An 18,084-nucleotide genomic window follows, 5' to 3' on the forward strand; every position below is an offset into this window, starting at 1 on the left:
AAGATGAATAAATACATATGCTAATTGTTATTTTTGCTCGAACAGTTGGGGTACTGGATTTGGAGATGGTGGCTACATCCGTATGGCCAGAAACAAGGACAACATGTGCGGCATCGCCTCATACGCCTCCTATCCGATTATGTAACTGAAACACATGCTGAAATCTAGGAATATACATAAGAAATATGTAAATTTCTTACCTGTAAATGAGTTTTCTATATACTTTTTTTTGTCAAATTTCCATTGTCTTTAAAAAAAAATCTAAATGTATTTTAAGAATGTCGTACATTATAAATATGAAATATTTTCTCTCTTGTAAAGCTTTAAAAGAAAAATTGCTTTCACGCTACTCAGTATGTTTACAAATGACTTGGTTTTATTCAGTGCAACATCACAACGAACAGTTTCACATGAGGTATTAAAGGATTTTTCAAGATCAGCACAGAATGTCCAGTTATGATTGACATTTAGATTGCTGTGATTTTTACACCTTTGGTTGATTAGCCACATTCATAAGGTAACAAAAGGGAGAGAATGACATAAAATGACACAGATGTTCACACCAGCAGAAATAGATTTCAAATAAGTGATAGGTAAAAGAAAAACAACAACAACACTTGCTACCGTTATAGTCTGCTTTTCTGAACCATTAATAAGTGGATTTCCAGATGCCAAGAATACATCGAAAAAATGAATTCTGTAAGCCTATGTTATGATCCAACAATCAAGTTCGCTAAAATCATATTTTTATTCGGATGATTCATGAGACACGGCTAAAACATAATTGCATCATATTTGTAGATTCAAACATACTTAACATTTATTTTGGTCTCTTTCCTCACTTTTACAAGGTAACACATTTTTTTAGGCTTTTTTTTTTTTTTTTTTTTGGAGGGATAAGCAATCATAAGATCAGCAAGACCCCTCTCTTGCTCCGATTGTCATTCCCATTTGGTCTTTATATTGATAAATGTTCTCACATTTTACACTCTCTCTCTCTCTCTCTCTCTCTCACTCTCACTCACACACACACACGCACACACAATGTTCTCTCTGCTTGCAGGTAGGGCTGTGATTTTGTTGTGTTCACGGATTGATTCCAGCACATTTGGCTATAAAACTTAGTAACGCACAGACGCTCCCTGAATGGATGGGATCTTTGGTACAGTTACATCTCAGCTACACGACACATCACACACAGTTGAGGTAGATGAAATTAGATCGGTCGGGTAGAACAAAAATGGCCAAACGGGTTCCCCTCAGTGGGACGGCGAAATGGAAATATCACTTAAGATTTACACACTGTACTAACTCTTGCACATTTATCTGAAGAGGTTAAACACTACGAGAATATGGCATGATTTCTGTTCCTCTCAGTAAGCATGTGAACAATGCGTCCACTTGGAGGCGCCAAATACTAAATAACGTTAGACGCGTTTGTCTTGATCTGCTAAACCGGACGCTACAGCTCGTCGAGTGATCTCTAACCATCTACAGCTTAAGTTGGCAAATTTTTATAACCTAAATCATTACATCTCTAAAAAAAAAAGAGAGGCCCGGCTAACCACCAGTGCTGCAACAGGGTGACCTGGAGAGTTGAGACGCACACACGCTGACACCCTTTGCCCCTCGCGCAGCACGCTTACAATTGTCTCTCATTAAACTTTAATTCACATCCCCAAACACCCATTCGCCACCCCCCACCCCTTCCTCTCCGTGATTTGGTAATGAATGCCCTAAGCCCATGGGCCTACCAAGTGCAGAGCGCCAGCCTCAGCCGCCAAGAGGACACAGATAAAAAGGGCCTCTTTGAAGTCGGCAAAAGTCGATGGCCTCTTTCATGGGCCCTCTTTCAAGTGTGTGCTGTGAAGGGGCCTCAACATGCCCTGCAAAGGTTAAACACAGGGGAACGTGAAAGAGCATTGAAAAAGCTCTCCCTCGACGGCCCACCCCGAGAGACCACGGCACAGCACGTACAATCACATCGTACAGTAAGTGTGGACCGCAGTGAGGAGATCACAGTTCAACAGCCTAAATATAGAATCATCTCGACTTCACAGCCACATGTGAGCTGTTTACAACCACGCTGAGTTTCGGTTTGTTCGGTTAGGCTGTGGCCTGAAGGGTCTAGACATGCAGCACATGTGAACGATGAACATGGATGAGTACGCTAGCTTGGCTATTGAAATACTAACACAGAGTTCAAGAGATGAGGACATTCGGGGAGGACAAATATTCATCTTTGGTACTGGGTCTCCTATCATTTTTCACCCACAATCAACACTGGTGAAATAAATACTGATGGTAACTAGCAAATAAATAAAATAAATAGCTAGAAGATTGGAAATAAATACATAAATAATTATAAATAGACAAAGTGGTTCTCAGTTCTTGTTCAATTCAAGCTTGTTGTAAGTATTTTTCATCAGGTTCTTTGAGATTTTCCTGTACGAACAGCCATCGGCCAGGTTGTGTGCTTGAAATTTTTACAAAAACAAATGAATTTCTCCATCCTCAGTGTCTAAGAAATCATTTGAAATCAGATGGAAAATATGCAAGAGCGTCCTGGATTCCTCTCTGCAGCCGTTCTGTCAGCAGAAACTCACCAAGAAGTTTCAAACATGAAAGAGTCATGGCTGAGTTCCTCCTCATATTGTCTGAGAGGATTCGACTTCAGTCCTGTGCTGAGACTGTAGTTGTCCCACAGCAGATGCCTTTTTTGGACTATGAGGCCTGGCTTTTTGTAAAGAAGTTGTAAAAAAAGAAATCAAGCTCTCAAATATGTTCATATTTTGGTTTCAGCTTCTTTATCCAGTAGTTTTTCCCTTTAAAAGAATCTCAGAAAGATTCATTTGCATCCTTTTTTTTTTCTTCTTTGGTCATTAAGTTTCCATTTGTTGCAAAATCATCTCTCTCTCTTTTGAGAACTCTAAAAATATCATTTTGACTCTCATGATCAACAAAGAAAAACCAGAAACATTTGCACTGATTTTAGACGCTGGAACGAATTACTAAATTAATAGATTCAATATCTATTCAGTAGCGTTTCATAACCCTCAGTATGTTGATCTGTGAGTGATTTCATAAACCCTGATGTGTCGGGCCAATCCTTTGCGATTAAATCTAAAATAATCAATGCTAAAACTACAATCAAATCCTGTCTCATCTAGACATTGCGAACATCAGACTTCATCTTTGGTTTCATATGCTGTTGATTTGTATACAAAAACACCCTTGATTCAAAATCTCACACTCTAGGAGCTACAGGTAAACCTGTGCTGTGCAGAGCGTAAAACGGCTTGTTTTCCCATCATGCCGTGGAGCAGGTCACTGCTGGAGATGCAGTGCTAGACCCCGACGAGCCAGTGGAGGATGGGCGGCCCTCTTCGGTCCAGCGGTTGAGGTTTCTGCGGCGAGCGTTCATGAAGAAGTTGCTTACTGTAGAAAGCTCAAGGCCAAGCTGCTGAGAAATGGTGATCTGCAGGTCTTTGGTCGGTCTGTGGTTCTCTCTGAAAATGGCCATAAGAGTGCGACGCTGCAGGTCTGTGAAGACTAGCCGGGTACGCTTGGGCCCCTGGTTGCGCTCTAGCTTGGATTGCTCCTGCTCCTTACGCTTACAAGCTGAAATAGACACACAGAGAAAAAAACATTTGTCTACAAACAAGACCTAAAAACCTTAATTGGTCTTTCCATTATTATCAGCAATTTATCTTTGTTGTTTAATAGGCTCCACACTTAATTGCAGAAAAAATCAATATTGTTTGATAAAGGTCTATTCAGTGTAGATTTTTTAAGTGTGACTTATAATAATAAACAATAATATAATTTAAAAAGTTTCAAACTATAAACAGCAGAAAAAAAAAAAATGACAGTACTAATGTTTGACAGTTCCATAAAGGAAATTACGGTCAAAGGCTGAAATATTTTCTGATTTTTAAGATCAACATTTTTAAATGCTAACCACTGAATCTGAAGTATATGTAGTTTAAGGGATAATAATGAAGTTCTTTGCTTTTGTACAAAAATCTGAAAATTACAGCTGAAAGCTAAAATGTTGCAAGATTACATCTGAAGTGGAACTAGTTTGAGAGATAATGAATACGTACTTTAACTTAAGTAAAAAATATGTAAATAATCAGGTAAATACAGTTAAAAGCTAAAAAGAGAAAGATCTCACCATTTTAAAATGTTAAACATTGCTCATGAATAAGTCCTTAAAATATGAAACAGATCAGGAAATTATGATCAAAATTATGATAAAAAAGGAAAACATTGCATGTAAAATGAAACAGCAGTCCTGTGCAGTAGAAAAAGATGCAACAGTTCAGTTAGAACCAATGTTGTCAATACTTTGCATTATTTTTTTTAAAAAGTATTCATCATACATCGCTATTAATGTTCTATAATATACGGCTTAATTAAATACTGCACTGGGTGTAGACCAGACTATTGTCAGAAACCAGAGAGAGTCTCTATCAGACAACTGCCAACTTGATAGATAGATAAATGTACTTTATTGATCCCCGAGTGGAAATTCAGGATAAGGGAGATTAAGAGATAAAGAGAAAGACTGTAAACGTGCTGAACAATAATGATCTATATCAAATACAATAAACCAGAAGAAACAAAATGTTACGTCTGTTGTCCTTAAAATGCTTAATGTCTGTATCATATTCAAACTCCTGATTCTCTTGATAGGGCCCACTTGCTTTCGCCAATGCAATGGCGACCATTAACTAAATGCTTCCTGATGTTGTAATCATGTGTAAAAGGTAGGAATTACCATGCTATAAATCCTGCGCTCCGCACCACACTCCCAGACATAAACATCCCCCCACAGAGTTCTTATGATCGTGGGAGCAGGCCCTAATCATGATGTATACCACTTGTCTCATGTAGCTGAAACGTGATCGAAAGCCTTTTTCATAAACCACCCCCACCTCCCAATTCCCCCTGCCTACTCCACCCCCTGCTGATTTTTTTTTTTTTTTCGGCCAGGGGCTGATAGAAATTATTGATTAAATCTGTGCTGCTCAGACTCCCCGACCTATAGAGGAGCTTTAACCCCTTTAGTGCTGGATGAAAGGGGAGCTTCTGCGTGCCACACCACATTGATGGTCAATCTCTGCAGGGTGGCAGGGATCTCAACTTAACAATGCAATTTTTATAAAAAATAATTTGGGGCTGAAAATGTAAAAGTAGCAGCATCAGTGAAAAAGCCTCTGCTATTTAAGCTGATTTTATCTCTGTGATTCTTTAAGACAAGAGCTTTAGGCTTCAGTGCTTGTGTGTGAAATCCCAATGCTGTCCGAATGCCGAGCTTTAGAGTAATGATCTCTACCCTGCCCTGCGACTGAATTTCTCTCTGTTCATCTCTCTCCCAATCAAAGCTCAGCCAGTTTGTGAAAACAACCAACAGAACACATCCACACAAAAGACCTCAGGAAAAACTCTGTGAGAGAAAGAGAGAAACAATTCAGGATATCTAGGAAAACCAGGATACAAATTTAGTTTGTACAAAAAAATGCATTGTGATCTCAGTGTCATGATTTCCCCCCCTAATAACGATAGTGAGTATCTAAAAAGTGCTGATGGATTTTTAAAGGATGGGTTTTTGTAGGATAAATGCTTGTTAAAAATCACTGCATTAAGCTGAATCATCATTAAACGTGTTGGTAAGTTGAACTCCTGCTGTCTCTGAGAGAGGAGGCGTGTAGCCGCATGCATTCTAATGTTTGCTCATGCCGTCTTATTCACAGGAGGTGTGTGCTGGAGCCTTCTGCATTGCTTTCCCAAGGAAATCAATACTAGCTAGTAATTAAACAAAGGGCATGGTGAGAAAAGTCAACACTCATGGAAAGTGGGTTATATAGGGAAATACGGAGGTGTCCACTTATGCTTTTGTGCACAGAAGCTGTGAAAAAAGGCTTCAGAAAAATCAGATGGTAACTGGCCAACAGAAAATTCACGGTCAATATCAATTTAAATTTATGAAAAATATTCCAACTAATAATCCAAGCCTAAATTATGCATTATATATATATATATATATTTATATATAGATATAGAAAAAGGTCATAAATAAACAGGCCTTACGTTATCACAGCACCGCTCATCATCCTAAATGAACATTTACTGCCAATCAACATTTCCAGAATGGCATGTTTAGCGACTACCACAGAAAACAACAGCAGGACATGGTACCACTCAGGCCAACAGGGCATTGATTGATTCCATGTATTTGGTTGCATGGAACACCCCTACGACTGAGGGCACAGTGGTCACCAATCAATATCTGTAGTGGTAATGCAAGCAGAATAATTCATTCTGAAGCGTATTTCATGCTTAAGTAACTGATCACTTGGGATTCGGAAAGATTTCGGGAGAATCTGCGTGTCTGTGTTTGTCTCCCACCCCACAATCCTCAGTGGCTGCTGCAGCACGTCAGCCGACATTTTGAAAACCGCCCCATCCCTGCATCAATACCCCCCCCCCCCCCCCACCTTCATCCATTCTCATGTTACTGTTTTTCTCTGGATCTCTTTGTGTGCTTTGGACAACAGTTAATATTTCAGCCTCTTTAATGTCAAAACATTGTAACACGGCAAGATTCACTGGATTTGAAATGAAATATGACTTCTTTCTCAATAATACACACAATGTTCATTTTGCATAATTAAAACATTTAAGTGCCAATATTTTACTTTACGTTAAGCAATTGTTGGCCAAAGACACTGTTGTATCTGTGGTACTTTTAATGTATTGGGACTGAATAATTTAATTGAAATTTTTCTTTGTAGTTAATCATATGTACAACTTGCCACTGTTTTTAACAATATTTGTCCAGATTTACTACAAATTTTGGGGATATGTTCTATTTCACAACAACAATCCATTTCAAATTCAACTATACAAGCACAAGCTTTTTACCTTCCAGACGTAACGAGGCCATCCTCTGAAACTCTGGCTCCTGCAGCCAGTGGGACATCCTCTTGAAGGTTTCGCGGCCAGACTTGAGTTTCCCCCAAGGTTTGGGGTTCCTAAGCAGGTCTGACAGAGTGCCCTGAGACCTGCACAGAACTCGCTCTGCAAAAATGGCCTGTGGGATGCTGTACCTCTTCAGTTCAGTGATGATTCTCTGAGCCACATCTTTGGTGTTGATCTCTTCCCCTCCACCGCCATTCTGCGAGCTGGCCAGCATGCCCTCCCTCCCCAAGCTGGAGCTGGACGAGGAAGGTGAAGAAGAGGGGAGATCCCCGAGTTTGGAAGCCTGTTGGCTCTGGAGGTGGTGCTGATAACTTTGGTTGTATATATGGGGGTGGTAGGTGGAAGTGAGCTGATGGGCATCCATTTTGTTTAGCTGGTGGCTGACCCCATGCTCACCCCCCAGAGAGGGCGGTGACATCTCTCTCCCAAAGTCTGGTGGGGTTCGACAGATGTTACCCCCATTGTTGCCCATGTGGACCTCATGGCCACCTGGAAGCATCTGGCCACTGTGTCCATTCTGACTTCCCAAGCTGCCATAGCCATGCATGGCGGTCTCCAGGCCTGCACTGCCCAACGGTGGAGACAGACCCTGTCCCAAACCAAAGTCCTTTCCGTACGGGGTATAGTAGTTTCCTCCCAGGCCTCGATCTTCTCGCATGAGAGTGAAACTGCCAATGACGTTGCTCACAGGCAGGCAGGGATGGTGATGATGAGGGTGGAATTTGTCATCAAAGGGCTGGAGGGGTGTGAGTGTGGTGTAGGTGCTTCCACAGCTGGTTGGTGGGTCCCTGCTGTACCCCAGAGTTGCCATGCTGTGGTCATACGCGGGGCTCTGGTGGTCAGACTCCAGGCCCATGGCGGGGCCTCCCAGAGAGGGACGAGGGAAAGCAGCCGTGAGATCCCGAGAGTGCAGCATGGCTCTGCTGTCCTGACTGTGTGCCAGCTCTACGTGGCAGTGCACAGACATCTCACCCATATTACCATCCATATCTGTACCTTCCTTGCTTCTTTTCTTCTTTAAATTCCAGCTGATGTGTTTTTCTAGCCTTCTAGAGTGTGGTTTCTGTAATTTGATCTAAAAACAGTTCCTGATGCTGTTTATATGTCAAAATCTGATTTCAGTGTACTCTCAGAGACATTTCATCACAGTGAAACCATCTTTGGTCATGCAAGCAAATTCTGTGTTCCATAAATGCTTCTGAATTTATCCATGTGAGTCCTGCTATTGCCTTGTTGACCAAAACTGAAAAAGAGATAGGAGGACCATGATCACTGATTTGTTAATGATGGCTAATTCAGCTTTATAGATTAGTCGCAAATATAGTTTAACCACCATGATGATTAATTCAGTTACAAGCTACTTTTTTTGTTTTGTTTATTAATAGCAACCATATTTTGTTTAATTTTGTTTTTAAAATTAATTACATAAATTAACTTTAACAATCCTATCGAGGTTTAAAAACAGGTTGAGAAGAATTAAGAAAGAATTGCTTACCTCGCAACGTAGCTTATCCGACAGGATGGAGAGAAGCGAAACAGCCTCTCCAAAACACAATCAAAAACCTATAATTGGTTGTTCTATACACCTGCAGAAACCCCGAGTTTACCATCACACAACAGTCGGTTTTACGTAACCACGACTTTTGTGTTTCATCAGCACATTTCGGTGTTCAAAACAAAAGAGGGTAATAAAAAAGAAAAAGAAAAAAAGCAACGGTCTGGTCCTTCACTCCCGTTATCCGCTAGATTCTCGCTGGACCACGACTGTCGAGGATGCAACACAAATGACGCGTAAGGCCGTACGATTTTATCCGATGTCCGGACTTGACTATGCTGCAAGCAACCGTGTCAAACTGAGCGCCGATGTATGTCTAAGCATCGCGCTCCGTCGCTGTCATTATCTCTGTGGTTTTGCCCTTCTGTATCCTCATCGATCTCGTCCCCAACTCTTTCTCTCCTCTCTGTCTCTTCCCCAGCCCCCCTGCTCAGTACGTCACACTCTTAAAATCTGACAGATGTGGGGTGAATTTACAACCCTCGTTAACTCCTTCCCTCCTGTGGACCTCAAGAAGCCATTGTCTTAGGTGGGGCTCGTGACAGTGTTCAAATTACAGAGTTTCAGAAAAGGAGACTTACTTATATTAAAATATATATATATAATTCAATAAGAACATTTTCACGGAGCACTATTCTGTTGAGGTTCTCGCGCAACCCAAGTTGTCTTCTGATGCCCTAATCATAGTTAGCTAACCAAATAACGGTTGCCTATCTAAAAGAGTTTGTAAACAAAATGCAATTATTTTGTCATAGGCTATATGCTGCTTGTTATATGTAAATCTTTAAATAAAGTAATGAATAATGTTGTTTAGTTTTCGGTCCCTTAAGGAATTTAACGAAAAGTGTTCAGCGTTGCTATGGTTACCTCCTTACGCCAACGCGATTTTGCATTTGTTAGCTAAAATTGAAAACGCGCAGCAATAGCCTATTTTGAGTCTTAGTATAAAATGTGATACTGATGTAATTTTTATTTATTTAGTTCAATCTACAGCTCTTTAAAAATTGTGTTAGGCCATATTTTTGTTGAGAATATATTATAAATGTGGAAGTTTTTTAAATGTGGGCCTATGGAAAAACAACAACAACTGTGTAATCCAATCAGAAGGCCAAAGCGTTTATGTACTATTACCGTTTTATTTTCTCAAGCTAAGGGCAATTAACTGAAGCAACAAAGCGTAGTGACAGAGAGCTGTTCTTATCAGCTGTTAGCTTTCAGAGGACAGTTAACATAAAGAGTTTGCTCCTCAATCACAGAAGTGCTAAACAAGATCAATGCACTTGATCTATCCGGTGCGCGCGCACCTATGACCCTCTTTCCAAGAGCACACGCGACCTTTCCTAAAGAGCGCTATATCTAATAATCAACAAAATTACACTGCTGTCATGTTCCCATTAAAAAAGGCATTTTTGCGTCGCGAGTATGTGTGCGTCGGATAGTGAGCGCGAGAGTAGTGTGTGTGAGAGAGAGAGGTGGGAGTTGATGCGGGTAGGTGTTTGAAACTTGGAATATTAATCATATCTGTCTGTCAGTTTAATTTTTAGAGATGAGCAATTCTAGCGCTTGAAAAATTTTCCAGTGCGATGTGGGACTGCTGTCTTCCCGCAGCAGATGCTGCACTATCGATCCGCGCCAAGCAGGGCCGAGGGAGGGAGGGGAGGAGGGGTGTGTGTGTGCGTGCATATGTGTGTGAGCGTGTGCGTGCGGAGAGTCTGTGGCTGGAGGTAAAATGGTCAGCTCTTACCGCAAAAACAGGGGTCTGTTTGAGGGTCGAGGTGAAAGTTCACTCACTGCGGCTGGAGAGCTCGATAGACGATAGAACACTCGAATAAGGACAATCCGATTCAGAGTGCATTGATAACCCTTTACACCCTTTGGAATGTGAAATTCTTATAAATAAAACACAAGAATTTTCCTTTAACCTTTTAATAGCCTACTTTTCTTGTGCATTTTAAAGCCATCTAGAAAATACAGAATAGCATGTGGATTGAATTGGAATTTGTGCGTCGGTAAATTCAAAATATTAAAAAATAGCCTATAATATAGATAAACAAAAGTAATGATCAGTATGGATGGTTGTGTAACAATTAGGCTACGTCTCGTTTCTGACATGCATTTATTTTATTTTTCCCGGTGCATCAGGATGGTTTATTATTGTTATCTCAATATAAGTCCATATACCACTCTTGAGATTTCTGCACGAATTAGAGAGAGGTTATCTGAGAGCTACAAGTTCGGCACCATGTAAGGCATTGCAGAATATTATTCACCAATTCTCCTTTTCTATCTGGGACACGTATCAATGATCAAACATTGTTCAAAACAAACCGTGGAAATCAAAACAGCGGCCAGCGAGTTAGTAAATTATTTATACCTGTCTATAGAGTTCTTTGAGCCTTTAGTCGAGCCACGTCCTCCTCGAGTGGAGTTTATCAAGAGGCCTGCAGGTTAACACGTAGGCCTACGTGAGACTAAACGAGCAAAGCTAAGCAGACAGATAAGAACAGTGTGTGTTCTTTGAAAGTTATTGAAGAGTTTAACTCTTTCACATCATAATGTTACTATCTTGTCTTTGAGACCGTATAGAGATGGTGTTAAATAGCTCATATCACTCAGCACATAACAATTAAATGGCATATTTTATGTAGTGCCCTAAATGAGTAAAACTGAATAAAGGAAATTATGGATATGGGGACAGAACCTCAGATTTTGCAGAAAGACATTTGTACTTCTACCAACAAAAAAAAAAAAAAACAGATTTCTAGTATAAACTGAACGCGCAAAGTTTACAGATTATTCTGTACATAAAATGTGTTTCTGGTAGTCTATTTACGGAATAACTTCACAGTTCAATGCAATTCAAAAGTAATTTGCATTACACATTTGTTTTCCCTTGATATTACCGGCCTTCTGATAAATCTCAAAGACATAAATGTTATTGATCAGATTTGGAAACAGTCTTGTTTGTGTGGTATCTTGAAACCTTTGTGTCAGAATAGCATTTATGTGCATTTATTTTGTCAGGAGACATACAAAGCGAAAAACATTTCTGTTGAAACACGGTAGGTTTCATACAGCCCAATACTATTTATAGAAACATCTAGAAAATTAATAGTAGCCTAATCACTGTTTGTACTTGTAGCCTCATAAGAGTTACGATGGAATTATTATTATTTAAAATAATATTGTTTTAAAAAATGACTTGTGCAGTAGCCTATAATTTCCTAAATCTAACTGTTCGTGTTCATCAATGTTTATCTGTTTGTCTTTTGACCGTAGCTATTTAGCCTAACAAAATATTACAGTTAAAGACTTATTAAAAACCATAAGCAATATAACAAAATAGAAAAAAACGAACACAAATCTGCTAATGCAAAAAGAAATTGTGCTGCAAGCTTAAACTGTAATACGAACATTTTACTACTGTTAACCTACAACTGTCACTTATTCCTTTCAGATTTAACACATTTACATTATTGAGATTATTTACATTATTAGATTCATATGTATACATGCTTTTTTGTCTTAGGTTTGATATTAATATTTTATATTATACTTAATATTTTATATCGGTCTTAATAATTTGGCTCCGTTAACAAGTGTCTAAAAGCACAAAAAGAAATGAATTAAAAATGATACGTAGGCTACTACTAACTAAAACGTGCATTCAAATTCGAAATATAAAAGGGCTAGAACAAATTAATTTCGTACAAAAATAATAGTACGCATGGTGAATAATAAAAAGAAATCGATCGATGAAAAAGTCAATAACTCCATTAACATGCCCGAACCTCACGGAGAGCAGGCCCATGAAACATCACATGAAATTAAAACTTTGTGCGCCTGACTCTAACGTTACAATTATACAAATGTTAAACGGAGGAATAACAATTGAAAAAGTTAAAAAATACATCCATCAATACATGCTATATAGGCTATAAATATAAACAAAAATATATATATATTTAAACATTTAACATTCTGAGGTAGGTATTTTAACGGACTGCATCAGAAAAAAGAGGAATTCATTCATAAACCTCAGTGTTCATGAACCTCAAGGTACAATTAACATTATTTACGTTGTAGCGTTTATACTCAGGTTGAAGTGTAAAGCATAGATTTTAACATTAAAAAAAGAAAAAAAAGAGATAATAATAAAATTATAATAAGTTCGTGTTAAATAGGCTATATACATTACACACGATCTTATGTCTAAGAGCATCTTCATACAGTACAGCTGTTTGCACTGGCTTTAATGTTTGGTTGAAAAATAATTTTAGATTTTAGATTTTGTTCATTTAGGCCATATCACGAAATGCTTTTTTCCCTGCACCGCATCAGGAGGTTGAATTATTCAAAATAATTTACAATTACATAAAATATACAAATCTATCACAGGCCTAACCACGGGCCTACATATAGGTATCCTATTTTATTTGTGTAAAGGTATTTAATATAAATGTTTTATACACTTTTTTCAGACAAACCCTGAGCGAGGTTTATTATTTTCACAAATATGAACACTGTATTAGGGGAGTCTGCTAAATTACTATGAAGGTCATGCTCATATACAGCTTTCAGTAACGTTTCACTAGTCACATTCACAAACGTAACCACAATGTTAAAGGATAATATTTTCCATGATTTTACGATTTAACCTCTGAGCCACAGCAAGTGTTCAGCCGCATTCAAATGGGCGCGCGCCCGTGTATTTGGTTCTGTTTATCGATTGGGAAACGTGGGAGTGCTGCCAACATGCAGGATGGCAATCTATTATTACCATTGTGAATTATTAGCAATCGGAGTCTAACAACCGGCCACATATATAGAGTACAGCATGTTTAATATATATTGCTAAACGATTTCTAACGTTTTACATGCTACTGCATAGCGTTTAAATTCGACTGAACACGATTAAATTACGCAGTAAAACAAGTTCAGCATTTTAGTCTTCAGCTCAAATTTGAACGACATAATCGTCAATGAAACAAGATGATGCAATTCAGATTAATCCTTCCGGAATTAAAGCACTGTTGAATCATATTTAACAACATTTAAAGTCCTAAAATTATAATAATAAAATTGCATTAGATCGTTGTCACTAAAATAATTTAAGGAACAAGGCCTTCTCCAAATCAAAACTATAGCAGCATTAAATAGAGTTCCAATTGCCAATGCTAAAAAATCCTCAGCCTAACAATGGGCTACTAAACATACAAACACTTTGCTATGATTCTGCCTACATTTCCATTGCACATTCATTGCACAAAATAACAACAGCAACAGCAGAGGACTTCAAACACCCACATGCACTGCACAATATAAATACACGTCTGCAAACACAAAAATCAGCTTTTTTGTCCATGTAGAACTCAGCTTGTGAGTGTGAAGTGAACCTTCACATTGTTTATGTTTATAAGAGCTTGTGTTCTGCATCCCATCTAATAGATGCTCTGTGGGTAGGTGGAGGGTCTGAGATCGCCCCGCTGTCGGTTAGCATCCTTTTCCCTGCCCCTCTCTCTTCCATTTTTGTCCTCTTCCCCTCTCTCTTCTTCGCTCCTCTCTGCTGGAGCTAGCATCCACGTCCTCCATCCCATCTTCAGTTTTATCATAAGACAGTGTTTTCCTGTCCCTAGAAATTTCCCATTTTGTGAGTCCCCTCTGTGTCCTGCATCCATCTATTTCATCACAATTTTTTCCCGTTATCCATTTTGCTTTCCTGCCCGGCGATGTGGCTTCTTCCCTGTCTCAGTGTGTGTGTGGCTAGATGCGGTTTCTGTTCCTGGTCTTTTTAATCAGCATGTTAATAAGAAAGGTAACTAATCAATACATTCAATGGTCTGGCGATTGATACCATCTCAGCCTCCCTCCCCTCTCTCTTTAACGCACACACACACATACACACTATGAGCAGAAAAGCTAAATAGTAAACAGAAATATATATATAATATATTATATAACAACATTGAGAGACTAATCATTTTCATTTAAGTTGGATCATTCAACAGTGATCTGTCCGATACTGTTATCTTTAAGGAATCTGAAGTGTGGAGTAGATTTGAAATGGATATTTCAGATGGAATTTAAGCATTTGCTTTATTAAATGTGCGGGATCCGCAAACACAGAGAAGGGATGGTTTTTTCCAATATCAACACCAAGAGTAAAAATATCTCTTAGTAAGTATGTGTGTTCTTCACCCCAGGGTAAGGTCTTCTTCTACAAATGGCCAAATCCAACAGGATGGAAAGAGAAAAATGGCAGAGGATAAAGAGAATTCCCTTTCAGAAGAAAGTGTTTGGGGGAGAAAAACATTAAACACACATGCAAACAGAATGGCCTTTAGAGCTGACAGTGTGCAGACCTGCAGTCATGCTTTTACTTCATTGTAGTTTCTTCGCAGAGTGTACATAGCAAAGTTCTCTTATGTTTGCTGTTGGTTGACCTTAACTGTTTGCATGTTGAGCTGGCAGATCAGAGAAACTAGATTGTACATTCTTTTAAAGATAAAGGTTTTTTACATTTTAAACATGCAAGCCTTTTTTAGATAAAGGGCCAAATTCAAGGATTGTGCAAAAGGAATTTTCTGTGTTCAGTGTAAATTATTTTAATCAGTAGCATTTGCCGGATTATATTGATTAATGCAAATAAATAAATACATTTGATGCATCCCTCTTTTTAGAAGAAAATAAAATCATGGTTATGGTATGCAAGTGAATGGGAGCCATTTAAACCAGAAATGTCAAGCTTATATTTTATAAAGGCACTTAAAATTATTCTTTTAAAATATATAAATTGTATGTATTCTTATGTTTTAACAGGCATTTTGTTGTCACGGCAACAAAAGTTGGAGGAAAAGGAATATAATTTTAAATGTGAAGGTAGTAATGCATTTTGTTTACATATGGCATCTTTATGTAACTCAAAATGAAGCTTTTTTTTTAAAGACAAGTCAATTTTGTGTAACCCAGAATATTACCCATAAATGAAAATTCTGTCATCATTTACTCAACCTCATGTCGTTCTTAAACTTATATGACTTACTTTCTACTGTGGAACACAAAAGGAAATAGAAAGGTGAGAAAATATATTTTGAAGGTAAGTAAATTACATTTTGAATTTAATTTTGGTGTCAACCATCCATTTAATTAAGAGGTACAAGGCAAACATTCTTATTTAAAAATATACAGTATCATATACAGTATCATTAAGCTTTACCCATCAAATGTGTATTATTTACATGCTTGGAATTATTAATGACTAATTGAAAAAGCCTAAGTGCCATGTTCCAGAAATCTCTGATATGACAGAAGCCCTATCATATTTCTGGCACTGATGCAAGCTTGTGTTTCAGCTCACGGCTCTCTTCGAATGTGGCGTGCGAGTGAGCGTCCCTAGGGAGGTTTAGAGTGACCATTGCCCCCTGACCCCCCCTTTATACTGTCACCTCACAACCCAAACCTCCATCAGAAATGCACCAGTCACCTAGCAACAGAGGCCTAGTAGTCAGAGGTCAAAGACCAGGGGCTATCGCAGATATGACACATACTCCAAGAAACGTTAACATAGATTCCCAGAATTACAGTCAGACATTTTAAGAATTATGTCATTGCATCATTTTATACTGTATACTTTACATTAAACCTCCATTTAAGCATTGTCAAGTAAACCATTGTAAATCAAATGCCACGCATGCACAGGAAACACTGAAGTAAAATCTGCCTCTAAGCATGAAAATAAAAAAATGTTAGGGATGAAAAAGTGTGCCCACACACTTTTGACACGAAAACCTCTTTGTTTTCCACTGAATAACAACAAAGGGCAACGATGACCGTTCCATTTCATCCAATCAAGAAAAGGTCACTGACCTCTGACCCCAGCTGACCACAAGAGGAGGATGGGCACGATCCAATCACCTTAAACAGTCAGAGGCAGCACGTCCAGGATGGAAAGAGGGAATGAAAAGAGGGGGGTGGAGAAAGGGACCGAAGAATGGATGGGTGCAGATGCAGCATGAATATTTGCCTTGATCAGACCCTGCAGCACCTTGAATGGAGAAGACCAGAAGAATGAAAGGCACATCCACCTCGAATCCATCTGTGCTGTTTTTAATCTGATGGTAAAATGTTATGAAAATTCAGCTTGATATCATCCTAGAGAAGTTAAATCATCATTTCCGACATTATGATAAATGATGACCTTGAAGGCCTAATCCGCTTGTTAAGTCATGACATAAGAAATAGTGTTAAGCATCAGGTTGAAGCATCAGTGCGTTTCAACTGAGATTACTACAGTAACTCAACAACTGTTTACTCACTATTACAGGTGCTGGTTATATAATTAGAATATCATCAAAAAGTTTATTTATTTCACTAATTCCATTCAAAAAGTGAAACTCATATGATATTCATTCATTGCACACAGACTGATATATTTCAAATGTTTTTCTCTTTTAATTTTGATGATTATAACTGACAACTAAGGAAAATCCAAAATTCAGTATCTCAGAAAATTAGAATATTACTTAAGACCAATAAAAAGAAAGGATTTTTAGAAATCTTGGCCAACTGAAAAGTATGAACATGAAAAGTATGAGCATGTACAGCACTCAATACTTAGTTGGGGCTCCTTTAGCCTGAATTACTGCAGCAATGCGGCGTGGCATGGAGTCGATCAGTCTGTGGCACTGCTCAGGTGTTATGAGAGCCCAGGTTGCTCTGTTAGTGGCCTTCAGCTCTTCTGCATTGTTCGGTCTGGAATATCACATCTTCCTCTTTACAATACCCCATAGATTACCCCATATATTTTCTATGGGGTTATGGTCAGGCGAGCTTTCTGGCCAATTAAGAACAGGGATACCATGGTCCTTAAACCAGGTACTGGTAGCTTTGGTACTGTGTGCAGGTTCCAAGTCCTGTTGGAAAATAAATCTGCATCTCCATAAAGTTGGTCAGCAGCAGGAAGCATGAAGTGCTCTAAAACTTCCTGGTATACGGCTGTGTAGACCTTGGACCTCAGAAAACACAGTGGACCAACACCAGCAGATGACATGGCACCCAGACAATCACTGACTGTGGAAACTTTGCTCTGGACCTCAAACAACGTGGATTGTGTGCCTCTCCTCTCTTTCTCCAGACTCTGGGACCCTGATTTCCAAAGGAAATGCTAAATTAACTTTCATCAGAGAGCATAACTTTGGACCACTCAGCAGCAGTTCAGTCCTTCTTGAAGCGAGACGCTTCTGACGCTGTCTGTTGTTCATGAATGGCTTGACACAAGAAATGCGACAGCTGAAACCCATATCTTACATACGTCTGTGCATAGTGGTTCTTGAAACACTGACTCCAGCTGCAGTCCACTCTTTGTGAATCTCCCCCACATTTTTGAATGGGTTTTGTTTCACAATCCTCTCCAGAGTGCGGTTATCCCTATTGCTTGTACACTTTTTTCCTACCACATCTTTTTCTTCCCTTCACCTCTATTTAAATGTGCTTGGACACAGAGCTCTGTGAACAGCCTCTTATGCAATGGCATTTTGTGTCTT

At 38.9% G+C, this 18,084-nt stretch overlaps 3 protein-coding genes across 8 annotated transcripts in view; 2 read left to right on the forward strand and 1 right to left on the reverse strand.

The window, feature by feature from the left end:
- Nucleotides 1-439, forward strand: part of LOC127975154 (cathepsin S-like) — a 27,916-nt gene extending 27,477 nt beyond the window's left edge. For all 3 annotated transcript variants that reach the window (XM_052578984.1, XM_052578983.1, XM_052578982.1), the window contains exon 8: nt 46-439. In XM_052578984.1, the coding sequence (XP_052434944.1) occupies nt 46-145 (100 nt within the window). In that variant the 3' untranslated portion in view covers nt 146-439. The remainder of the gene's footprint in view (nt 1-45) is intronic.
- The window catches only part of LOC127975153 (cathepsin S-like), a 28,037-nt gene extending 27,474 nt beyond the window's left edge, over nt 1-563 (forward strand). For all 4 annotated transcript variants that reach the window (XM_052578981.1, XM_052578977.1, XM_052578978.1 and 1 more), the window contains one exon: nt 416-563. The gene's annotated coding sequence lies outside the window, so the exon portion shown is untranslated. The remainder of the gene's footprint in view (nt 1-415) is intronic.
- Nucleotides 355-8,944, reverse strand: onecutl (one cut domain, family member, like). The gene is made up of 3 exons (XM_052578972.1): nt 8,483-8,944; nt 6,931-8,230; nt 355-3,621 (listed from the first exon to the last, which is right to left on the reverse strand). The coding sequence occupies exons 2-3, from the start codon at nt 7,973-7,975 to the stop codon at nt 3,311-3,313; spliced, it is 1,356 nt and encodes a 451-aa protein (XP_052434932.1). The 5' UTR covers nt 7,976-8,230; nt 8,483-8,944; the 3' UTR covers nt 355-3,310.
- Between the last annotated feature and the right edge of the window lie 9,140 nt (nt 8,945-18,084).

Source organism: Carassius gibelio, chromosome B16, assembly GCF_023724105.1.
Source record: "Carassius gibelio isolate Cgi1373 ecotype wild population from Czech Republic chromosome B16, carGib1.2-hapl.c, whole genome shotgun sequence".
Lineage (NCBI taxonomy): Eukaryota > Metazoa > Chordata > Actinopteri > Cypriniformes > Cyprinidae > Carassius > Carassius gibelio.